The sequence below is a fragment of the Schistocerca piceifrons genome, chromosome 1, assembly GCF_021461385.2.
Source record: "Schistocerca piceifrons isolate TAMUIC-IGC-003096 chromosome 1, iqSchPice1.1, whole genome shotgun sequence".
Lineage (NCBI taxonomy): Eukaryota > Metazoa > Arthropoda > Insecta > Orthoptera > Acrididae > Schistocerca > Schistocerca piceifrons.
Genome location: NC_060138.1, coordinates 496826107 through 496852154, shown reverse-complemented (window position 1 = coordinate 496852154; position 26048 = coordinate 496826107). Strand labels below are relative to the sequence as shown.

General features: G+C 39.8%; 2 protein-coding genes across 4 annotated transcripts in view; one reads left to right on the top strand and one right to left on the bottom strand.

The window, feature by feature from the left end:
• LOC124796008 (protein BANP-like) overlaps nucleotides 1–7197 on the bottom strand; it is a 186362-nt gene extending 179165 nt beyond the window's left edge. The window contains exon 1 of the mRNA XM_047260094.1: nucleotides 6866–7197. The gene's annotated coding sequence lies outside the window, so the exon portion shown is untranslated. The remainder of the gene's footprint in view (nucleotides 1–6865) is intronic.
• LOC124796019 (cleavage and polyadenylation specificity factor subunit 5) overlaps nucleotides 6959–26048 on the top strand; it is a 116925-nt gene continuing 97835 nt past the window's right edge. Inside the window, exons 1-2 of one of the 3 annotated variants that reach the window (XM_047260121.1) lie at nucleotides 6959–7168; nucleotides 8264–8464. In XM_047260121.1, coding sequence (XP_047116077.1) covers nucleotides 7053–7168; nucleotides 8264–8464 — 317 coding nt within the window. In that variant the 5' untranslated portion in view covers nucleotides 6959–7052. Of the gene's footprint in view, nucleotides 7169–7200; nucleotides 7415–8263; nucleotides 8465–26048 lie in introns of those variants that run through there. The other 2 variants (XM_047260105.1, XM_047260113.1) reach the window with 2 other exon arrangements.

The following is a 26048-nucleotide window of genomic DNA, read 5'->3' as shown; positions in this document are numbered from 1 at the left end:
CTTCGGTAAACAAGCCTAAACTAATTAAGCCAGTTCTATTTCCATTTTCTATCAGTTTTGCTACATTTAATTGTGGGCATATCAGTTAATAAAACATGTGTGTACTTGATTTACAAATAAATAGAGCTATTACTTAATTGCTACCAAGTAACCCATCCCATTTGAAAAATGCCACAGTGTAAGGATACATTTCAACAAAAGTATGATTCAGCTGAAATATAAAATCTGACCTTTCATTTATTACTAGAAAATGCAATAACAGAAATTAACAAGTTATCCACCATACTGCAGTAACAAGTAGTGCCAATAAGAAAACGTTTCACACCACAAAATGAGATTATGAACTTTGTTCAAATATGCCCTCGTTTCCCCTACCACAATCATCCGTGCTAGTGCTCCTGTTTTTATTGAGATATGTTCAAGGTAACGTTCAATTCCAACTAGGGATCTCCATTAAATGTCGCATTATTTATTAAAGCAAGCTAAGCACTCGCTAAACCCTACAAAATTTGTGTGTGTTCTATCCCTCTGATCATCATCTCTAGTTATGTTATACTTGTTAACAAGATGGATGGTACAGATTTGCAATTTCCAATATTCATGCAGGTAGGGGAGCCATATAAACTCACAGCAATGTCATCTTAAAGTACAAAAGGTGTTTCAGATTTATACGACAAAGATACTTTTGTTATGCATGTTTGTAACTGAACAGGTCAGGTGCACAACCCCAAAGATGAAAGTAGATTGTGTTCTCTCGCCTTTACAAGGAACACACCACTATTTGAAGATCCATTGGAAGAAAGTAGCTACTAAAACACTTTAGTCTTCGGTCCTTTTTTATTTTGGGTACTTTAGCTGATTTTTTACTTCTAACTCAGCACCAGTGAACATAATCTAACAGGACTGAATCTTCTTAGGCTGTGTAGGTATTCTGCAAGGAATTCTGGCAGAACTCTCAGTCACTACATCAGACTTAGGCAACTCCTCTTAGTCAGAAATGTTTGGAAACACAGAAAAATTTCAAAGAGTAGTAGGCTAGTACAGATTTCAGTAATTAAAATCCCACAAAGTTTGTTTATTTTGCACTCTTCCCTTCATTAAAGTGTGCAGAATAACATTTCACCACAATATTAACAACAATAATGAATAGCAATAACATCCCCATGATACACTTTCTCCTCCTGAACTTTGCTAAAAAGACTAGGATTTGTTAATACAACACAATAAATGAAAATGATGGCTGGCATGACAATACTATAATGTAAAGGAATACACAACGCAGGCACAAAAAGTGTCAGTTGCATCCAGAATAAAATGCATGTGCTGAGAAATAAAAAAAAAAATTCATTTATAAACAAACTGAAAAGCATTTTCCCTCAAAAACTCCCACTCCTGCTGGATATTTTTATGGAGACAGAATTATCTACCTACATAAGGTTGGGTTAAATTCAATCATATATTCTCTGACCAAATGAAATATTTTTGGTAAAAACTTAAATAATACCAAGAGATGCATTACAATGCTAATATATATTTTCGAATGATCTGTACCAATAACTATCCCTGCTCATCAATTTAGAAATGATGGGTGACTGGCGGCCAAAACGAATTTGGAAAACAGTTTCACAACACAGAAGGAAAAAGAGGATGCCCACCAACATGAAAAAAAGGTGTCTGTTTATGAGGCACTAATAGCTGTTACCAGGAAGAAGAGTGGATCAACAGAAATAAATGGAAAATGGGAAGCAATAAACAAACACATAATATGATCACGAAGATCTACACCAGACTTCAATTAAGTCTACAATGACTGTCATGGGTTATAAAGTTTTCCACCTCTAACATGAAGCCTAACACTTAACATCAGCAAGAGCAGCAATTTCTACACTGATTGTTGTTTTATTACTTTTTTCAATCCTCACATGGTTAGATCCACAGTTTGAAATGTCTGACACAAAGCTCTCGACATTACTAAATGAAAAATGGATGTGTGTCTGCTACAAATTGGCTTCATAGTCCAATCACTCTTGCATTAATTTCTAAAACGTATTTAATTATTTATAATCTTCAGTGTATCTGCAAATGGCACACAATACTTGTGCTTCTTGTTTGGTCTATGGAGAGCACCACAACCAATGACTCTTATACATTGCTCACCTAACAGTATCTTCAATCTTGTTGAAAACTTTTTGGTGGTAGGCTAATATGATTGTTCTTTGTTTTCTTCAACATTAAAAGTCTCTCAAAACTCACATGTATGATATTCTTCCAGTCTTATGTCACCAATGTATTTGGTGATAGCTAATGCTACATTCAAAATCTGTAACCAGTCGTTCATCAGTGGAATATTTCCTGAATGGCTGAAATATGCTGAAGTTAAGCCACTGTTTAAGAAGGGAGATAAAGAAATAGCATCAAATTTCCGTCCAAATTCACTGTTGCCAGCATTCTCAAAAATTTTCGAAAAAGTAATGTACAGTCGGCTTTATAACCATCTTATCTCAAATAACATACTGTCAAAGTCACAGTTTGGATTTCTAAAAGGTTCTGATATTGAGAAGGCTATCTACACTTACAGTGAAAATGTGCTTAATTCATTAGACAAAAAATTGCAGGCTACTGGTATATTTTGTGATCTGTCAAAGGCATTTGACTGGGAAATACGGAAGCGTCCGATCCCACCCATCTGCTTTGACCCATGACGTCACAAATATGGCGGAAACAAAAACAAACACACACACTTTCCACAAGAAGCCTAATGACACTAACGGGACAAGCGCGGGAAATGGGGTGTTTTGGGTGGGGGGCAAACTAAATATAAACAAATTTAGACGCCTTGCGTAGCTACAACGTATAAGTGAAGACAGCCATGCATGAATACCCACCCACCTCCCCAGGGGTTGTAACTCCTGCAACCCATAGAAGATAAAGATGCTTCAGTAGCTGATTAGTGTTTTTTGTCTTTTTAAAAAAAAAAATCTCACGGGATAGAACGAACAGATCAGAAAGATAAATATAATAAACTAAAACAGAAATTCGAGGAAACAGATAATTAAAATAAGTAATAAGTGATTTTTTTTAAAAAAAAAAAGGGTCTCACGAGATAGAGATCAGAAAAGTAAATAAAATAAGATAAAACAGAACTGGAGACAGCCACACTCAAACCAAACTCCGCGCCGTCATGACGTCACACACGACAACACCCTTACGTCACGGGTCAAAGCCGACGCGTGGGATCGGACGCTTATGTCGACCCTTTGACTGTGTAAATCACAATATCCTTTTAAGTAAATTAGAATATAATAGTGTAACAGGAAATGCTGCAAAATGGTTCAAATCTTATATCTCTGGCAGGAAACGAAGGGTGTTATTAGGAAAGAGACGTGTATCAAGCTATCAGGCATCATCCAACTGGGATCTAGTTACATGTGGGGTCCCACAAGGTTCTATTTTGGGCCCCTTACTTTTTCTTGTGTATATCAATGGGTCGACAGAAGCGTCCGATCCCACGCGTCGGCTTTGACCCGTGACGTAAGGGTGTTGTCGTGTGTGACGTCATGACGGCGCAGAGTATGGTTTGTGAGTGTGGCATGTTTGTATATGTCGTCGTGTTGTGGTTTGTTGTGCTCTCTGGTGGTACGTTCAGGGTTCTTGTTTGTGTGGTGTAATGGGCTCAGTTTGCTTTTGCTCATTATCCAGAATTGTTCGAGTGTCGGCTGTGTTTGTAGTGGGATTCGTTTCAGTGAGTTAACGATTTTGTGTGAAGGTTAATTTAGTGTTGTTCGCTGTACATCATGTGGTAATTTTAGTAAAATTAATCGATTGTTGTTTTTGTTCAGGAATGGGTATGACGGATAAAATTAACAGTGCGCAGGTCAAGGGAAGTGTTCGATCCCAATGTGTGGCTGTGTATATTGATATTGGAATCGGGAGATGTTATTGAGCTATATAGGCCAAGGGAAGTCTTTGATCCTAATTTATGGGATCGGGAGCTCCTGTTGAGCTATATAGGTCAAGAGAAGTGTCCGATTCCAGACGATATTGTGTTTAGTGGTATTTGGGGAGTTTTGTGATGTCTGTTTTTTCGTCGTTTTGTGTGGTTTTGTATGGGGGTGGGTGACTAAATTTGTTTATATTTAGTTTGCCCCCACCCAAAAACACCCCATTTCCCGTGCTTGTCCCGTTAGTGTCATTAGGCTTTTTGTGGAAAGTGTGTGTATTTGTTTTTCGAGGATTTTCGTCATAATGTATACGTACCGACTTTATATGCGCCATATTGGAATCGTGGTTTATGGTCGTTTCCGCCATATTTGTGACGTCATGGGTCAAAGCAGACGGGCGGTATCGGACGCTTCCGTATTTCCATATCAATGACCTTTCATCAGTAACATTACCAGATGCCAAGTTCGTTTTTTTGTCGATGATACAAACATTGCAATAAATAGCAAATCAAGTGTAGTTTTAGAAAGAACAGCTAATAAAATATTTGTGGACATTAATCACTGGTTCCTAGCCAATTCTTTGTCACTAAACTTTGAAAAAACACACTACATGCAGTTCGGAACTTGTAAGGGGTGTCCCACGAGTATATGTCTAACGTACGGTGACAAGAAGATAGAAGAAGTGGTCAGTGTTAAATTCTTGGGATTACAGCTTGATAATAATTCAACTGGGAGGAGCACACCACAGAACTGCTGAAGCGTCTTAACAAATCTCTGTTTGCAATGCGAATTTTGTCAGACATAGGGGATATAAAAATGAAAGCTGGCATACTATGCTTACTTTCATTCCATAATGTCATATGGGATTATTTTTTGGGGTAATTCATCAAGCCAAGCTAAAGTTTTCCGGGCACAAAAATGTACAGTAAGAGTTATATGTGGTGTGAGCTCAAGAACATCCTGCAGAAGCCTCTTTAGGGAACTAGGTATACTAACTACTGCTTTCCGATATAATTATTCCTTAATGAAATTTGTCATTAAAAATTCCTTAATGAAATTTATCATTAAAAATATATCACTTTTTCAAACCAACAGCTCAATTTGTGGAATCAATACTAGAAATAAGAATAATCTTCACAAGTATTTAAAGTCACTTAGTCTCGTACAAAAAGGTGTGCATTATTCAGGAAACTTTCAATAACTTGCCAGCAGCCATAAAAAGCTTAACAACCAATGAAATTCAGTTTAAGAGAAGCCTAAAGGATTTATTGGTGGCCAACTCCTTCTACTCCATTGATGAATTTCTCAGTAAAACCAACTGATTTGTATGTGGGTGCGAGTGTATGCCCATCCTTTTTTCCCCCTAAGGTAAGTCTTTCCGCTCCCGGGATTGGAATGACTCCTTACCCTCTCCCTTAAAACCCACTTCCTTTCGTCTTTCCCTCTCCTTCCCTCTTTCCTGATGAGGCAACAGTTTGTTGCGAGGGCTTGAATTTTGTGTGTATGCATGTGTCTGTTTGTGTTTCTATCGACCTGCCAGCGCTTTCGTATGGTAAGTCACATCATCTTTGTTTTTAAATATATTTTTCCCGCGTGGAATGTTTCCCTCTATTATATATATATATATATATATAAAGATGATGTGAATTACCAAACGAAAGCGCTGGAAGGTTGATAGACACACAAACACAAAATTTTTGTGTTTGTTTGTGTGTCTATCAACCTGCCAGCGCTTTCGTTTGGTAAGTCACATCATCTTTGTTTTTAGATATATTTTTCCCACGTGGAATGTTTCCCTCTTATATATATATATATATATATAACTTCTGCACAATTTCAGTGCAGTAATGCGTTCATTGTAAATCTGTGTGTGTGTGTGTGTGTGTGTGTGTGTGTGTGTGTGAGTACAATCTAACTTCTGCACCATTTCAGTGCAGTAATGTGTTCATTGTAAATAAGTATTATAGTAGTTGTATTGCATGTTTATTACCTTATAAATAAATAAAAAACTTTATTATTTTAAATTCAGTGCATTAGTATATGTAAAATGACTCTTTCATGTAGTGTTCATTAAAAAATGACAATCATTCCACTTGGGACCCGTGAAATGGTACATTAGCTTATTTGTTTTAGTTGTAAATATTTGTCATGTACTACTGTTGTTTTTCTGACATGTTCCACATCCTGGAGGGCCTCCTCACTACGGATCAATTGGAATGAAGTAAATCTAATCATCTAATTATCTTCTAGATATGAGAGTTTCTGCATAGCAAAAGGATAATGGGACTGCGCTAGATATCATGAGCTTTAATCACGAAACTGGCAGCACGATTTTGACCAATTGCAGGAATGTGCATTGCATTCTTACGTATCAATGAGTGGCTGCCACATCAAACATAAAAAAAAAACCGATAGGCCTAATTTTAGAAGTCGGATCTTTATTTGGACACACAATTGCGAGAATGTACGCCTTCCATTTGCTAACTGAAGGAAGGCTTGGGCGTCTCTTAGTACGTGTGCTTTCCCTAAAGTGGGGCAATGTTTTTCTTCTCACAAATCCAAACAGATTTGTATTACTGAGTACTGGCAATCACTGCCCTTTATTATAATTATGATTAAGTAATGTCAAGGCATTACTTAGGTGCTGAAAAAAAATTCTGCCAACGTTTCATTCTAATCACAGGTCAACTTTTCTGTAAACAAAAACGCGATTCGAGGCAAAAGTACATGTATTTGGTGAAAGTTTGCAGCTAATAAACACAATCTGTATTCATTGTCATTCCATTCAGTTGTGGTGCAGTGTGTCAACGCGCATACAAATGAGATTTTAATACGTTGGGTAACGCAGTGCTCACTATTATAACAATAGGAATGTGGTATTTCTTATCAGCTGCTTCAAATTCCCCTCGTCCTAGTATACTCACGCGATTTCACGTTTTCAACGATGCAATGGCGTCCACCACCAGCTGGCTTGTTGAGCCAATCGAAAGCAGCGTTTCTGGTAGCCACACTACAAACAGCCAACAAGAAGTGGCGTCATGCACGTCGTCCATCTTGTCCATACCTAAGAAATAAAGTAGTTTTCACATCTTTGTTAAGATTGTTGTTGCAATGACTGCAAATCAGATTAAAGGTAGCGGTTGGCCGCGAAGAGGAAGTCAAAATGCAACTTTCGATGCCAAATATGTCGCAAATCAGTCGATTACTATCAACAGGACAATTAATCTGTGAGTAGTAGAGTACTTCTTTTCCTGTAAAGCGAGGGCCACCGATTCGTAGGCGCAGGGGCTGGCATGGTGGACGTGTTTTGTTAGTTAGGCGGTGTGGGAACCCTGTGCGTTAGTAAAGTGAGCGACAAAGTTGAAAGCTTGGTGTGTAGGGCGTTGCTAAAGTATTTGTGGCTGGTCTTTAATGCCTGAAGAATCACTAATTATGTTGCACGAGAAAAGAACCCTTTCTCGCGACATTAAAATGTAAGCGAAGTCTTATTTGCATCTGACTCGTTAGGTTATATTTATTTGGAGAGAAATGCTGTGTACTTAACTACGCATCCGTATCACTTTTGTTGTTACTGAAATAATTCCTTGCACGGTGTGTTTTGTGTAACGGGTATAATAATTTTGCGTAATAAATGAACCGGTACGGCACGTATTTTGAATTCCTTATTTAATATCGACATCTTGGGGGACATTTCGGCAGAATTGTCGATGGCTTTCTGGAGGTTAAAACAGTAAACACAGTGCTTTTTTAATTGAAAAGTGGTTAAAATACCAATATCGAATGTGTCGAATTGTTTGTAGAAATTTTATAAGCAAAGTTTGAGAGGTTTATAATTTTTACGTAAGTATAGGAATTTTGATGGCGACATGCTTAGCAGTGCATAACGATGATACAGCCGCAAGTTAAATTCATTGATAGAGAGGGTAAAGAAACTTATAAATGAACACAAGACTTTTATAAACTTCAGGAAGCTTCGTATCATGTTTGGAAGCATTGGTGTCTCTAGAATTCGCCGTAACAGACTCAGACATTTTCATGACCGGCACTTTCATCTCACAGTTTTGACCGGTTGATATATCTGGAGAGGGCGCATGAAAGTAGTAGTCTTAAAAGTATAAGAATAAAGACGTCATGCATCTTGTATTATTGTAAACATTCCGTGTTCGGTAATCTGACATAATATATTCCTTTAACTGTTAACTAGTTGCAGATGGTCAGGATTATTTATGGTGCTAGTGTTGCCGATGTAATGTAACTGAGGTATGCAGTAAAACTTTTTTTTCCTTATGATACAAATGTATTTTAAACGTTATTTTTATTAGGTACCCACTCACTAACTACACCTTTGGAACTAAGGAACCTTTATTTGAGAAGGATCCATCAGTGCCTGCAAGGTTTCAAAGGATGAGGGATGAATTTGAAAAGATTGGAATGCGAAGAAGTGTTGAAGGAGTTCTACTTGTACATGAGCATGGTTTACCACATGTTTTGTTATTACAACTTGGGACAACGTTCTTTAAATTGTGAGTACAGAAATGGTAACATTATGCTTACCTTTCATTGAATTCTCTCTCTCTCTCTCTCTCTCTCTCTCTCTCTCTCTCTCTCTCTCTCTCTGTGTGTGTGTGTGTGTGTGTGTGTGTGTGTGTGTGTGTGTGTGTGTGTGTGTGTCTAACATCTTAGATTATATTCCTCTAGTAGAAGGAATAGTTGTGTACATCTTGAGGCTGGTAAATGGAGGAAAGAGTGGAAGGTAAAAATTGTAGAGGGAGATGACTACAGCAAACGGATTTGAATAGATGTGGGTTGCAACAGGTATGTGCAGATGAAGAGGCTTGCAGTGGTAGGCTAGCATGGAGAGCTGCTTCAGACTGAAAATCACAACACACAGAAGGGACTGCTTTGGGACTTGTTTTTAGTGTGCAGAAGTGTTGAACTGTGGTTTCATTGAATGTTTTGATGACATGTAATGTTTTCTACAGTCTCTTATAATGAAATGTGTAAGTCATTTAACTGCAGTAGGGGGTGTTTAACATTTCATGAAGTCTCGGTTCCATACCACTTCCTTTGAAACAGGAATTTTCACAGTTGTATTTGGAAAGGTAAACAAGATAGTTTACAACAAAAGTTATTCAGTTATAAATGAGAAGACTGTTCCTCATAGAAATAAATCACAGGAAACTACCCTCAAAGTGCAGTGGTTTCTGTGTGAAAGTGAAAGAATGCTCTTTGCAGAAACCACTGGTGCTTTTACAAGAGACATTTAGTGGTACTGAGGTACTTGTGTGGATGTAGTGCATTGTAGCAGTCACTTAAGTGTTCAGAGCAACAGTAGTTGCGGAAATTGTGATATGTGATTGTAGGAGATTGTGAAAAGATTTTTTATAATGATCATATTGAGATCATTTCCAATAAAAGTACACTAGACTCTTGCTAAATCAGCCATTCCTCGTACATATGGGTGCTGGATTTGTAGAAGTGCTGGACAGTAGAGTGTCAAAAATTTAGTGTAATCACATAGGGATTGTACTTTATCAAATCAAAAGATAGATTCATTTTTACAGAAAACTTAGTCCTTGGATGTGTACATGCACATCAGTATCACTCGACATTCACTATGAAACCTGTCCCAAAGTTTTAATTGTCACCATGATGATACACGTTGGTAGAATGCTTTATCACACACGTCTTTACAAGCATTTCATAGGTCCTGCCCTGTCTCTGATTGTTGCATAATGTACTCCAGGAAGACGTCTCCAGCTTCAGCTTGAGCAGTTTGAGGTATCGTATGTTCTCTCTTCCTATGTCCTTTTCTTCATTAGTTTCATTGTAACTTACCTGTGAGCTTATGATTACCTCTTTTCTGCTGAAGTTTGATCATAAATAGTTGCTCATTCAACATCGTTGACAGGGACAATGGTTTTCTGTGAGGAACCTTAGTTCAGTTTCTATCTAATTTCGAGTTTCTGCTTGAAGTCTTGCATAATGTATTTCCCTTTAGAAAGTATGATAATTATCCGTAAGAAAAGCTACCATTTCAAACTGTACAGTAATGTTGAACATTGCATTAACTGACAACATTGTTGCAGAGAAAATTTCATTATTGCAGGCGTCATTTCAGATTGAACGACTTAAAGCTGGAAGTGTGCCGGACTACTGAGGTTCAGTGTATTTCGTGTATTTCTGAAGTTATTGTAACATAAGTGTGAGTTTGCACTATTGCATTTGATCAGTTATGTAATGAAACAATGGAGGCGGTATGTGTGTTTGATATAAATTTATTACATTTTATGCCCTTTTTGCTAGTTATGTAGTATGCTAGTTTTAGGCATTATGATTTCATGAAAGTTACTGCATGGGGATTGTTTCTAGGCAAAATGCGAAATTGCTGTCAAAAAGTCTTGTGAAATGATGGCTGCTTGAAAAGTGTGCTCATAGTAAAACCATTCTATAAAACAATAGTTTATTTTTTGGAAATTTATTCTTGTTTTCATCGCTGGTGAAGCTGCGATAGGCCTAGCAAGCCAGTAGTGGATAAATCAACTGCTTTTAAAAAGGGAACATGCCTCGGATCACGGAACGGATTTAAAGGAAACCGACCAAGCAATGGAAAAGGATTACGAGATGGTTTACGACTGGGCACCTTAAACGTAAGGACTAACTGGGAAGTTAGAAGAAATTGTAGAAATGATGGAAAGGAGGAAAGTGGACATCTTGGAACTTGCTGAGACTAGGTGGAGAGGAGTTAGTGAAAAACCACTAAGTAAAGGATGTAAACTGTACTGGATAGGGAATGAGAGGGGAAGAAATGGAGTGGCAATAGTGGTCAGAGAGGGTCTGCAGGAGGAGGTGGAAGGTATCAATGATCGAATGATAAAAACCAGAGTACGAGTGAAAGGAAAAAGCATTGAAATCATCCAAGCATATGCCCCACAGGTGGGGTGTACAAAAAAGGAGAAGGAGGAATTTGAAGATGACATGCAAAAGCAGCTAAATGGAGGTAATCTGATTATAATAGGGGACCTCAATGCACATGTTGGCACAGACAGGAAAGGATTCGAGGAGATAATGGGACCAGAGGGCTGGGGGTACCGAAATAGAGAAGGAAAATTGTTGCTGGAATTCTGCAAGAGGAATGGGCTGGCGATCGCAAATTCCTGGTACAAGAAGAGAAGTAGCCACAAAATAACTTGGTACAGTGGAGACTGGTCCCAAACTTCAGTAGTAGACTATGTACTAGTGGATAGGTAGATGATGAGCAGCCTCACAGATGTTAAGGTCATTCCATCTGAGGCCTTGGACAGTGACCATCGGCTGTTGGTAGCCACCCTGATAGAGAAAAAAGATAGGAGGGCAACAGATATACAGGAGAAAAGGTTGAAGACATGGATGCTGAAAGAGGATGAACGGAGGACCCAGTACCAGACACTGATCAGGAAGAAGCTGCCAAAGGAAGATCAGAGAACAGTAGAAGAAGAATGGGGAGATTTTAAGAGGGCTCTAGTTGAGGCAGCTGAGACTGTGTGCGGAAGAACTAGCACAAAGAGGAGAAGTAAGGAAACCCCATGGTGGAACAACATATGTAAAGAGGCAGTACTTCGAAAGAACAAAGCCTTCAGAGAATGGTTCCAGTCCCGAACAGAGGAAGCTAGGGTAAAATATAAGGAAAGCAAGAAAGCGGCACAGACCATAGTAAGGGCGGAGAAGAAGTGGATGGAAAAATGGACAAGAATGTTAGAAGAGGACAGTGAAGGGAACAAAAAAGTACTTTACACCATGGTAAGAAATAAGAGGAACGACAGAAGCGAGTGCCTGAGGATCATGGATAATAATGGAAGAGTTGTGGAGGAAATGCATGAGCTCAAAAAGATTTGGAAGGAGTACTTTGAAGATCTGTTGAATGCCGCCAAGCGGGTAACTAACAGCGATGGAGAGCCTAAGGCAGCAGACGATTATAATAGTGGGGAAATTGATGATCTAACTTGGAATGAAGTGGAAGAAGCCATAAAGAGGATGAAAGGGGGCAAGGCACCAGGTTGGGACGAAGTAACAGTGGATATGATACGAGCAGCAGGAGAAGTAGGAACCCAGTGGCTATACAGAGTGCTGAGGGTGGTGTGGAAGGAGAACAGAATTCCTGAGGATTGGAAGAAAGGAATTATAGTCCCAATCTTCAAGAAAGGGGATAAAAGGAGATGTGAGAACTACAGAGGAATCACCCTGCTATGCCACTGTGGAAAAATCTATGAAAAGATCCTGGAGAAGAGAATAAGAAGCAGTATTGAAAGTAGACTGCAAGAGGAGCAGTACGGTTTCAGACCGGGAAGATCAACAACGGACCTCATATTTGTGGTAAGGCAACTGCAGGAAAGGCACTATGAGTACGGGAAGGACTTAATCATGGCCTTTTTAGATATTGAGAAGGCGTATGACAGTATCTGTAGGGACAAGCTCTGGGATATGCTGAACGCAAAAGGGATAGATGAAGAGATAACACTAAAAGTCAGAAAAATGTATGAGGGAAGTGAGAGTTGTGTGAAAGTGGGGAGGAACGTACTGCATGGTTCAAGCTGGAAAATGGGCTGCGACAGGGAAGTGCACTTTCGCCTTTATTGTTTATTATTGTTATGGATGAAATCCTACAGCAAGTATCAGAGGCAATTGGAGATCATAAAATGAAAGCAGTGCTTTTTGCCGATGACCTGATGTTATGGGGAAATTGCGAGGAGGGGGTGCAAGAGCAGTTAGATGTATGGGAGGCAACGGCAGCACAATATGGAATGCATTTCTCTGCAAAGAAAAGTGAAATAATTGTCACAACAAGGAAGAAGAATAGGCCAAATGTGGATATAACTTGTGGAGGGGAAAAACTACAAGTGGTAGAGAACTTAAAGTACCTGGGAAGCATGATTGAAAGTAAGAGGGGAAACGCAATGGAAATAAATGAAAGGTGCAGAAAGCAGGGCAGTTCTACAAATGCATTAGGGGGCTTATTTGGAGCAAGGAGGTGCCACAGAAATCCAAGGGAATTATATACCGAACCTACTTTGTCCCCATATTGACATACGGAAGTGAGACATGGGTAATGCACAAAAGTGACAAAAGTAGAATACAGGCTAGTGAAATGAAGTTCCAGAGGAGCAGGTTGAGTGTAACAAGACGAGACAGATTACGAAATGTGTATGTGAGGGAAAGACTAAAGGAGGAACCAGTACAGGACAGGATAGAAAAATCAAGACTGCAGTGGTATGGACATGTGAAGAGGATGGATGAGGGAAGAATTCCAAAGAGGATGTTTGATCTGCAACTGGTGGGGAAGAGGCCCAGAGGAAGACCAAGAGATAGATGGGTGAAGGGAGTGAAGGAATGTGTGACGAGAAGAGGAGAGAACTGGACGAAGGTGGAAGAGGGGGAATGGTGGAAAGACAGAACACGATGGAGAGGCTTGTGTTCCCGACAGACCCAGCCAGTGGCTGGAAACTGTCCAAGATGATGATGATGATGATGATGATGATGATGATGATTCTTGTTTTCATTGCTAGCTTTGTCAGTTTTGTGAGGAATTTCTTTCCTGCTTATTTGAAAGGTGTAATACTTTTTGTGGAAAAGTGTCTCAAAAATGTATAAAACATTTATCCTTTGACTGCTGTTAATGAGTTTACTCGTTGTGCTGCCTGCCGCTCCCTAGCTGATAACAAGTTTAGTTGCAGCTGCTGCATTTCCACTGAGTGCTGTTGATGAGCTAAGTTACACCTGTTTGCCAGCCCCTGAGAGCTGGTGACGAGTATAGATGTGCTGCTACATGAGTGCTGATGAAGAGATAAGTCCCCAATGGACTTCCCACACCGTGTCTCAGTAGCCTTTTGCAGATCTGGCTGCTGCTTGTCTGATTCTCTGTCTGTTGTGAGTTTAGGTCAGGGGCGGGCAGGAATCCTGCACCTGTGCGGTGCACTTGCACTTGTGCAGTTAACAGGTGTTCAGAATACACACTGGCAAGCTGGCCACCCGCTTCTCTTCCCTCCCCACCATACTGTCTCTCCGCTCCTTCCTCTGTAATGCATTTTGTTTCCTAGCTTGCTTTATTGAAAGAAGGAATAAAGTTAGGAGTGCTTGAAAGAAATCATGGCTTGAAAGAGTACCTAGTACCTACGATATGTTTTATTTAATTATCACGTGTGGAGTTTACAATACGTTTAATGTCTGGAACAAAATTTCGACATACAGTCAAACGCAAACAGTTATGTAATTTTTCATCACTTATGTTTGCTCTTAACTCAGACTTATTAATTTTCATAACAGGAAAAATCTCTCACAAACATATGTCGAGCCAAACATTGACATTATCTTCGTGGCTTCACAATGGAGACGAGGAAACTCTTGCTGTGGAAAGTCGTGATAAAAGTCTATTACACGTCTTGCCAAAAGGAACTTGTCTCTGACGATAATTACACTGTAGATCTATTAATTCCATTTGCAAATTGGTATGAATATCATCTATAGAAACAGCAAATGGTCTCAAGAACCATTCAAAAGCTTGGGATAAATATGACATACGCCCAAACCGCTTGAGAAATTCCTCTTTTGGTGCACCAAGTGCGGAAACATATTCTTTGCAATTCTGTTCTCACACGCAGTAGACAGAGTAGGGAAATGCTCTGTGTTTCCTGACGAGAGCTGTCGTTCCCACAGCTCAAGCTTGCACCTTTTCAGCCATTTCACAAATTAGCTGATTTTCTCTTTGCAAACTTGTGTTCAATGCATTCATGTGTCCAGTAATGTCCACTAAAAATGCAAGTTCGACAACCCACTCTGGATCTTCTAACTTGGGGTCGTACCTTCCTTTGTCCGTTAAAAACTGATTTATTGGCGTTCTCAGCTCAAAAAATCTTTTGAGTACATTACCGCAGCTAAGCCAGCGGACTTCACTGTGGTATGGTATATCACTGTACTCTTCCCCAATTTCAGCTAAATATGTGTGAAACTGTGTATTTGTAAGCCCATGGGATCTCAAATAATTAACTGCCCGAATAACCACTTGCATGACGTCTCCCAGTTTTTCTGCTTTTGCACAGAGTACTTCTTGGTGCAAAATGCAGTGGATGCTGTACAATGATTCTTCTGTATGCTGTAGCTTTTTTCTTAGTAACCCGTCAAATACCATTTGTTCCCCTTTCATTGCAGGTGCTCTCTCTGTTGTCACTGACACCAAACGTTCCCAGTTTAAGCTGGCTGAATAGACAGCTTTTTCAACGCCTTTTAGGATGTCCCTGCCGGTGGTCGTGCTTTATAAAGATATCATATCTAACACAGCCTCTGTTATGTGCAAAGCAGTGTCCACACTGCAGACATAAATCACTGATTGCGCAATGTCTGAAATATCTGTGGACTCGTCAAGTGCGGTGGAAAATGAAATAAACTCCTGAACTGCTTTCCTTAGTTGACGGTAAACGCCACCTGCCATGACACACATACGACGACTTACAGTCCGCCAAGAAAGAGTGATAGCTCGAGACTGATTTGCATTCAGTGGACAAAGTAAATCGGCAGCGTCACTGATGTCCACCTATATACTCACATTCAGCAAATGGTTTTCCAGCTCTCGCTATATTAAGTGCAGTCTTATAACTTGCACGTACCTCTATACTATCATTGTTGTCGTCCTGAAAAATTGAAAACAGTGCTCTGTAAAATGTTAAATCAGTTAGATGAGAGTCATGACGAAAGAAAGTTGCAGATCTCTCATAACAGCAGCAACTTACGTCAGATTCATCTAGTATCGTCAGATCGCTCTTAAGCTCTGTCAGTTTCCCTATCTGCTCAGAATCCTACAATAAATTGTACTCGTCCTTGTGAAATTTATTATAATGGTGTTCAATACGAAACTTCCGCTGACCAGTGAGAATACTGCCACATGTTAAACATTTCGAATTTTCACGTTTTTGCACCAAGAAAACATGATTCTCCCATTCCTTTTTAAAAGATAGCAATTCTCCACTTCTCTGTTTCCTTGATTCACTCTGCATTTTGTGGTTCTTGAAATACAACGTTCACTACGTAGTGGTCACTTCGCATCATTGTCTGCAGCTTAGCCTGGTACGACACCGCTGCAACCTGCCGGCTGTCGCCACTGCGCCGGTCGACGATTGCACGTGAGCAGCACATGTGCAGCGCTGTGCGCTCATGAGCCGCGTGCAATGTTTGCCCATCCCTGGTTTAGGTTCATCAGTATGTACATCAGTCTTCTTGTAGTCCTGTATATTACTGAGAAAACGGCAAGACGATGTGGGTGCCCTGGGGAAGAAATCATGGAGATTCTTAAAAGGAGCGACAGTGAGGACAAACTACATCATTTTGGTGAAAGTGATGGCTGTTCCACAGAATCGGAGAGCTGTAGTAATAAACCATCCAAGTCGGCAGGGGTGTCAGTGCTTATATTTAACAAGACATTAGTTGTTTTGAATCTGAAGAATTAGAAGGTGATTGTGAAATCCCTATGAAGAAATCGTATCTTACCGATAAATTTGATTGGAAAGAAAATGGTTTTCAGCCAAGTAATCATTATTTGATGACCTACTATTGGGTCGTGTGTCAAATAGGGAATGAGCCAAGTGTTCTGTCAGTTTTCATGTTATTCCTATAGAAGAACTATTGAACCATATAGCTGACAAAAAAATTGGTTTTATTTATTCACCAAGGAGAATAATCCAGAATCCGTGCATTCTCAAATATCAAAGTAGATAGATACTGGATGTGAAGAAATGTTTTGTTTGATGGGTGTGTGTCTTCTGATGCCTCACATTAAGAAACTGAAAATTAGCGAACACTGGACCAGATATGTTTTCCTAAATACTCCAGTTTTTAGTGAACGTATGTCAAGAGATTGCTTTTAATTACTTATGGGAATGTTACATTTCAGTGACTACTCTACTAATATTGGAGGGACAGATTATTGAAAATTAGGAACATTGTCAGGAAATTTTGTACAGCTTTCCGTTGTGCAGTCAATCCACATCAGAAACTCTGCATTGATGAAAGTTTGTTATTATTCAAAGGTCGCTTATCGTTCAGACAATTCATTCCATTGAAATGGAGTAGATTCGGAATAAAAACATTTGTGTTACACAATTGTAAGACTGGCAAGGTCTTAGATTTCATTGTTCATTCAGTGACCTCAACAGAAACTGAATTCCACAATTTGGGGAAAAGTGGTAACATAGTGGGAACACTTATAAAGCCCTATTTAGAATGTGGGCATTGGTACTGAAGCCCAGACTTATTTTTCTGGCTCCACAGTCGTGGAAGAACGCATGTGGTACTGTCTGCAAGAACAGACACCAAACATGCTGAAACTTAAGAAGAAACTGAAAAGAGGAGATATAGAATTTATGTGTACTAATACAATGTTTGCTAAAAAGCAACAAAAGCGACAAAAGGGAAGTGTGGGTGACGAACACATGTAACTCCACAAAAATGGTCGACATGGGAAAGACTGATAGAAATACTGAGAGAAAATTAAGAAATCACAAAGCATTGTAAATTATAACTTGAACATGGGAGCAGTTGACTGTTCTGATATGTTGCTTAGCTCTGTAAGATGTATAGACAAAACAATGGAGTGGTACAAGAAGTTTTCTTTTCACGTTCTCGATCTGTGTGTGTTGTAAATGCTTGTGTCCTACACAGGTAATTAACATGTAAAATGTTGATAGCAGAGTTTCATCTGTTACTGGTAAAGGAACTTACTGAAACATAGGCATCAGAGCACAGAAAAGCTGGCTGGCAGGGGTAGGTGTTCTGATGATAACCTCTAAAGTTTGTGGGGAAGGAATTTTCCAAACATTATAATAAGTGAGCATTCCAAGAGACGCATGGTAACACATAAATGCACTGTTTTCTAGAAACAGCAAATGCGCCGAGAAAGCAGGTTTGAATGTAAAACTTGCGACGTGCCACTGTGGGTTGTACCCTGTTTTAAAACTAACACACAAAAAATAATTACTAATCACAACACAGAACAAATACAGCGGTGCTATCAGAAAAAAACATCGAAAATGAAAAAATTATAAAAAAGTAAAAACAAAATAAAAATATATTTTTAACTTCGCCATTACTGGTGCAATGCCCGGAGCGAAAAGGAGGATGGAAAATATATTCACACAGTGTAAAAGGAACTCCTAAATTTACAGTTCATGACTTTGAGTCTGCTCTAAAAAGGAATTTAATATCCTAACAAAAAGACAGACTTCACAGCTTTCAAATGTTGGAAAATCTGTTGAGAACTTAAGTGCAACAATTAAAAGTACAGTAGAAGAAAAAAGATCTCTTGCAGATATTCAATCATTTCCAGTGATTCCAAATTATAAAGCAGTGATTACCATCTGCAAAGGACAGCTGCATCTGTACATGGATGGAACACTTTACAATCAGGGACGGCTAAGAACGCGGCATGTGTGCATGCACGCATGCGAGCTTTCACACGCGTGCAGATCGCTCCCTTCTGACGTCACACGTCCCCCACTACCACAACAGCTGACTGTGCGCACATGCGCGTAACAGTGAACACGCCCCATGCGACAGTGCATTCGCGTAAAGAATACCGCCCCGCTAGCATGTGGCTTAGTTTCATATTACAACATTTGATAATATTAAGCTCTGTACAACACATCATGTTGAGCAATACTGAATCTTTGTTGGCTGTTGGTGCACCTACAGAAAAATAACAATAACGCTGGGTTTGAAACTGCATTTCACCAACAATATCGTGCCTCTCACATCGTCACTCATAAAATTCTTACAACATTTAAGCTGAGATATAGAAACTGACGTAAAAGTAGTCTACAGCATGCAGTATGATGTGGAATAAGTGATTCCAACTACATGTGAAACAAGCAAATTTTATTATCTGGAACTACTGTACAGAATTTGCAATAACTATAATTCTCAACAAAACATATGACAAATACAAAAGAATTATCACCATTAATTTAATTATGTTTGGTTCGCTGTAGACATAATAAAGTTCATATCCGGCACAAACTGACGGCACACGGATAAACGTAGACAGTTTCTCGTATTTTCGTCACTCAGATTGCCATGTAATCGTGACTTATTTAGTTTCATAATCTAAAAAAACCTTTCGCACACATATGTCGATCCAAACATTGATATAACTTTTGCAGCCTCATTGTGGAGACGGGGAATCTCTTCCCGAGGAAAACCTTCGTAAAAAAATTTGTCCTTTAAGTGGGAATTACACTGCAGATCGATCAATTCCATTTGCAAATGCACTGGGGCACTTTCAGCTGAAACGGCAAAGGGTTTAGAAAATAGTTAAAGAACAGATGTCAGACTGGCAGTGTCCTGAAAACGTTTACAAAATTGTGCCTGTAGTTCCTCCAACACAGAAACGAATTTTTCAGAAGTTGCGTTTTCTCTCACTTTGGAGAGCGTAGGGAAATGGGCGGTATTCTTTGTCATGAGTTGTTCCTTCCACAATGCGAGTTTCTTATATTAAATGCATCCATTTTTTTCATCAGATCAAAAATAAGCTCCTTCTCACCTTGCAAAGTCTTATTGAGAGCGTTCAAGTGTGCAGTCAGATCACCTGAAAAGGCGAGGTCTGCACTCCATTTTGGATCTTCTAATTTTGACTCTGCCTTTCCTTTTTCCTTCAGGAGCTCAACAATAGCGAGTCTTAAATTGAAAAATCTCTCAAGGCATGACCCTCGACTTAACCAACATATGCTAAATAACATCTCCGTACTCTTTGTTCAGTTTCATGAGAAACTGTTGAAACCGATGGTGTACTAAGCCATGCGACTTCAAAAAATTTACTATGGTGACTACCAACTTCATCACGTGCTGCAAATTTGCATATTTAGCACAAAGAGCTTCTTGGTGTACAAAACAATGATTCCATACAAATCTTACGTTGATTGTCCAAGTTTTTTACGCAACAATGCTACAAGCTTATTTTGAGGCCTCGAATTGCTGGCACTCCATCTGTAGTGACTGAAACTAACATTTTCCAGTTCAGGTCAATGGCTTCAACTGCCTCTTCCAACTGCTTTTAGTAAGTCGATACCCCTCGTTTTGTCTTTCATTGGTACTAAATCTAACAGTTCTTCTGTCACGTGCAAATTTGTGTCGATTCCACGAACATAAATCGCTATTTGTGCTGTGTCCAAAATGTCGCTCGACTCGTCCAAAGCAATCGAGAATGCAATAAACTTGCAGGCACTATCAATTAACTGCCTGTAGACATCCGCTATTGTCTGTCTAGAAAGACTAATTTCACTAAACTTCTTTACTTCCAGTGGCGTCAAGAGTTCTGTCACCTCAACAATACACTCCTTGATGAAATCACCATCACTGAAAGGCTTATTCGCTGTTGCAATTTTGAGTGCTATTTTGTAGCTTGCTCTTAAATACAGGTTCGGTTGCAGGCTAAAAAAAAAGGAAACAAAAATTGAGTGAACTCTAAATTCGAATTCTAACGACAAATATGTACGAATACAAACATCAGAAACACAAATATTTGTAAGGGGTACTCACGTTCAGTCTGTCTCGCTGCATAACACTACGTCTTCTTAATTCCGTCAACTTGTTTGATCTATCAGCCCCAACTAAATCATTAAGTTCTTTGTGTGTGGTGTTATAATGCTGTTCTATGGCAAATTTGCGGTGCCCGGCGAGTATGCGACTGCATAATAGACATTGAGAATTTTCATCTTCTCTTCGAAAAAATATTGCAATTCCCATTGAGCTCTGAAGGCTCGTTGCATTGTCGCTACCCCGCCTCTTTGTGTGTGTGTGTGTGTGTGTGTGTGTGTGTGTGTGTGTGTGTGTGTGTGTGTGTGTTCCATTGCAACAACCACTGTACAGTACTTATAAACTTCCTACGAATCGCTAACAAATAGCGAGGAATAAATATGGCTGCCACTACGAATCAACTAACGCAACCTATGCCGGATGAAAAGATGTCGCATCGCACAGCTAGTCTAATGTCGCGCCGTGCCGAGCAGTGCCGCGAAAGACCGAGGAAAGCCAAGTAGTGGCGAGGCGGACTGAGCCCTGGACGGCATTATTATTATTATCTGTATGTTGCTTTCTCCTATAAATGACGTAGTACAATGTTTTGAACAACAAAAACAATGTACAGTAATCTATGGCTTACTGCATTCAGTTTTGAGTTAGTACGGCGAGGATACCATAGAGAAGTGCAGATGTTATAAATGGGTATGCAAGAAAGAACAGTAAACTACTGAGGTAAATGTAATGAATCACGTCACTTTCGGCATAAGCTATAAAAATCTTATAAAAAATACTGCAAGATATAACTCTTAGCACTGGAAAATAGTTTTAACAATTCAGTTTGAGTCTGCAGTAATTCATCTGCAGAGAAACTCTGTAGTGAGCGCATTTATTCTGTATCAGCTGTGAGAGGGCACAGTGCTTCATCTGGAGTCATGGTCACTCCAGAAATATTCAGAGTGCAGGTAGCTGGGTTACGCCGCAGGCCACAGCACCTCATTGTGCCAAGCAGATACTGCGCATCCAGCAGTCAAAGGGTTAAGCTTGAAATTTGAGTCCTACATTATGTTCTTTTCTTCATTGTTACAGAATAAGTGAGAGAAATTCTTATTGTTTAAATGAATAATCAGCTAAAATAGTCAGAATTGACAAAGTAGCCAAGATACTATTCAAAATTTGTTAAATGTAAGCTACACTAAATGCTAGCTTACTTTGTTTACTTTCCCTCTTGTTAGCATCGTGGAATTATGGTAGATATGGCGAGACTCCGATCAATGTATTGTTTAAACTGCAGGAATGTGCAGTGGGTATATTTTGGTGAGGACATTCTCCCATGTGAAGGCATCTTAAATTATCTTGAACGTTTTCTACTCGCATGTCTTGGTGGTTTATATACAACAGTTTAAACGTGTTTAGGAAGAACTGTAATATGCCTGGAGGCAGTCAATGGCATACAAATAATGTTTTCCTCATAGTCTAGGGAAGTCCTGTTTAGTATTATGGAAGGCTAAACATCCTTATTGTAAATAGGCCTCTTCTAGTCTGTTTGAAAAGGCTCATCTACATCTACATTTATACTTCGCAAGCCACCCAGCGGTGCGTGGCGGAGGGCACTTAACGTGCCACTGTCATTACCTCCCTTTCCTGTTCCAGTCGTGTATGGTTCGCGGGAAGAACGACTGCCGGAAAGCCTCCATGTGCGCTCAAATCTCTCTAATTTTACATTCGTGATCTACTCTGGAGGTATAAGTAAGGGGGAAGCAATATATTCAATACCTCATCCAGAAACGCACCCTCTCGAAACCTGGACAGAAAGCAACACCGCAATGCAGAGAGCCTCTCTTGCAGTATCTGCCACTTGAGTTTGCTAAACATCTCCGTAACGCTATCACGCTTACCAAATAACCCTGTGACAAAACGCGTCGCTCTTCTTTGGATCTTCTCTATTTCCTCCGTCAACCCGACCTGATACGGATCCCACACTGATGAGCAATACTCAAGTATAGGTCGAACGAGTGTTTTGTAAGCCACCTCCTTTGTTGATGGACTACATTTTCTAAGGACTCTCCCAATGAATCTCAACCTGGCACCTGCCTTACCAACAATTAATTTTATATGATCATTCTACTTCAAATCGTTGCGTACGCACACTCCCAGATATTTTACAGAAGTAACTGCTCCCAGTGTTTGTTCCGCTATCATATAATCATACGATAAAGGTTCCTTCTTTCTATGTATTTGCAATACATTACATTTGTCTATGTTAAGGGTCAGTTGCCACTCCCTGCACCAAGTGCCTATCCGTTGCAGATCTTCCTGCATTTCGCTACAATTTTCTAATGCTGCAACTTCTCTGTATACTACAGCATCATCCGTGGAAAGCCACATGGAACTTCCGACACTATCTACTAGGTCATTTATATATATTGTGAAAAGCAATGGTCCCATAACACTCCCCTGTGGGACGCCAGAGGTTACTTTAACGTCTGTAGACGTCTCTCCATTGAGAACAGCATGCTGTGTTCTGTTTGCTAAAAACGCTTCAATACGGCCACACAGCTGGTCTGATATTCCGTAGGCTCTTACTTTATCAGGCGACAGTGCGGAACCATATTGAACACCTTCCAGAAGTCAAGGAAAATGGCATCTGGGAGCCTGTATCTAATATTTTCTGGGTCTCATGAACAAATAAAGCGAGTTGGGTCTCACACGATCGGTGTTTCCGAAATCCATAGAGTAGATTCTGGGTTTCCAGAAATGACATGATACGCGAGCAAAAAACATGTTCTAAAATTCTACAACAGATCGATGTCAGAGATATAGGCCTATAGTTTTGTGCGTCTGCTCGACTACCCTTCTTGAAAACTGGGACCACCTGTGCTCTTTTCCAATCATTTGGAACCTTCCGTTCCTCTACAGACTTGCGGTACTCGGATGCTAGAAGGGGGGCAAGTTCTTTCGCAGTCTCTGTGTAGAATTGAATTGGTATCCTGTCAGGTCCAGTGGACTTTCCTCTGTTGAGTGATTCCAGTTGCTTTTCTATTCTTTGGACACTTATTTCGATGTCAGCCATTTTTTCGTTTGTGTGAGGATTTAGAGAAGGAACTGCAGTGCGGTCTTCCTCTGTGAAACAGCTTTGGAAAAAGGTGTTTAGTATTTCAGCTTTACACGTGTCATCCTCTGTTTCAATGCCATCATCATCCTGGAGTGTCTGGATATGCTGTTTCGAGCCACTTACTGATTTAACGTAAGACCAGAACTTCCTAGGATTTTCTGTCAAGTCGGTACATAGAATTTCACTTTCGAATTCAATGAACGCTTCACGCATAGCCCTCCTTACGCTAACTTTGACATCGTTTAGCTTCTGTTTGTCTGAGGGGTATTGGCTGCATTTAAACTTGGAGTGAAGCTCTCTCTGCTTTCGCAGTAGTTTCCTAACTTTGTTGTTGTTCCACGGTGGGTTTTTCCCGTCCCTCACAGTTTTACTCAACACGTACCTGTCGAAAACGCATTTTACGATTGCCTTGAACTTTTTCCATAAACACTCAACGTTGCCAGTGTCGGAACAGAAATGTTCATTTTGATCTGTTAGGTAGTCTGAAATCTGCCTTCTATTACTCTTGCTAAACAGATAAAGCTTCCTCCCTTTTTTTTTATATTCCTATTAACTTCCATAATCAGGGATGCTGCAACGGCCTTATGATCACTGATTCCCTCTTCTGCACATACAGAGTCGAAAAGTTCGGGTCTGTTTGTTATCAGTAGGTCCAAGATGTTATCTCCACGAGTCGGTTCTCTGTTTAATTGCTCGAGGTAATTTTCGGATAGTGCACTCAGTATAATGTCACTCGATGCTCTGTCCCTACCACCCGTCCTAAACATCTGAGTGTCCCAGTCTGTATCTGGTAAATATAAATCTCCACCTAAGACTATAACATGCTGAGAAAATTTATGGGAAGTGTATTCCAAATTTTCTCTCAGTTGTTCTGCCACTAATGCTGCTGAGTCGGGAGGTCGGTAAAAGGAGCCAATTATTAACCTAGTTCGGTTGTTTAGTGTAACCTCCACCCATAATATTTCACAGGAACTATCCACTTCTACTTCACTACAGGATAAACTACTACTAACAGCGACGAACACTCCACCACCGGTTGCATGCAATCTATCCTTTCTAAACACCGTCTGTACCTTTGTAAAAATTTCAGCAGACTTTATCTCTGCCTTAAGCCAGCTCTCTGTACCTATAACGATTTCAGCTTCGGTGCTTTCTATCAGCGCTTGAAGTTCCGGTACTTTACCAACGCAGCTTCGACAGTTTACAATTACAATACTGATTGCTGCTTGGTCCCTGCATGTCCTGACTTTGCCCCGCACCTGTTGAGGCTGATGCCCTTTCTGTACTTGCCCAAGGCCATCTAACCTAAAAAAACGCCCAGCCCACGCCACACAACCCCTGCTACCCGTGTAGCCGCTTGTTGCGTGTAGTGCTTGTTGCGTTCCTCCGATCCATAGTGACACACGCCATTGGTGCAGACATGAGCTACTACCTGCAGATAGGTGCACCCTGTACCCTTCATGGCATCCGGAAGGACTCTTTCCATATCTGGAGTGACTCCCCCCGGTATGCACACGGAGTGCACATTGGTTTTCTTCCCCTCCTTTGCAGCCATATCCCTAAGGGGCCCCGTTACGCACCTGACGTTGGAACTCCCAACTACCAGTAAGCCCACCCTCTGCACCTGTACATAATCTGTTAGCTTTGCTCTTCTGTTCACTGGTCTGTCAAACAAGCTCATACATGTACCAGTAGTAGTTGTTTACATGGAAAATCCCAATTTTTATTAAAAAAAATCACTTTCTAAATTCAATAAACTTAGGCATTACAGCACTGTATTCAAACCTAAATGTCTTTATGGAGCAGTAACTTTAGTTTTAAATAGAAAGAGGGATACTGAAGACATTCGAAAGAAAAAGAATTATTATGAAAATATTTGGCACTAAAATTACCCATGTAGAAACTTATAGTTGAGAAGTAATAAGGAAGTAGAATAACACACACTTCCATCGTGACGTGAGAGAATGAAGACTTAAATTTTATAAGCATATTAAAAGAATGCCACACACTAGATTGACAAAACAAATAGTAGAATTCTAAGAGAAGTAACGCTAAAATTGAGCCAATTTAATGGATTGCTTTGGTTAAGGAAGGTCTTAAATTAACCAGTATAACTCAGGCAGACATTACAGATAGAAAAACAAAAGATATTTGCTAGGAAAGTTGATCAGAGAGCAATTAGAAAACGGACTGGGACACTGTGGCCCATTGAAAGAAAGAGTCTTCATTCTGAAAGGATGAAACAAATTTTAACGCAAAGGAAGGCCAACCATCAAAAGTGGTCCTATTGGGCCCATATGTGAATAATATAAAGGCTTTCAATCTTAAAATCACCATATCGCAAAAATACTTTGTACCATTTTGTTAAGTTTCTTGTAAGCTGTAAAAGTATGTGCTAATTGCCGATACTCGTTGTTGTGGTCGTCATTCTGAAGACTGTTTTGATGCAGCTGTCCATG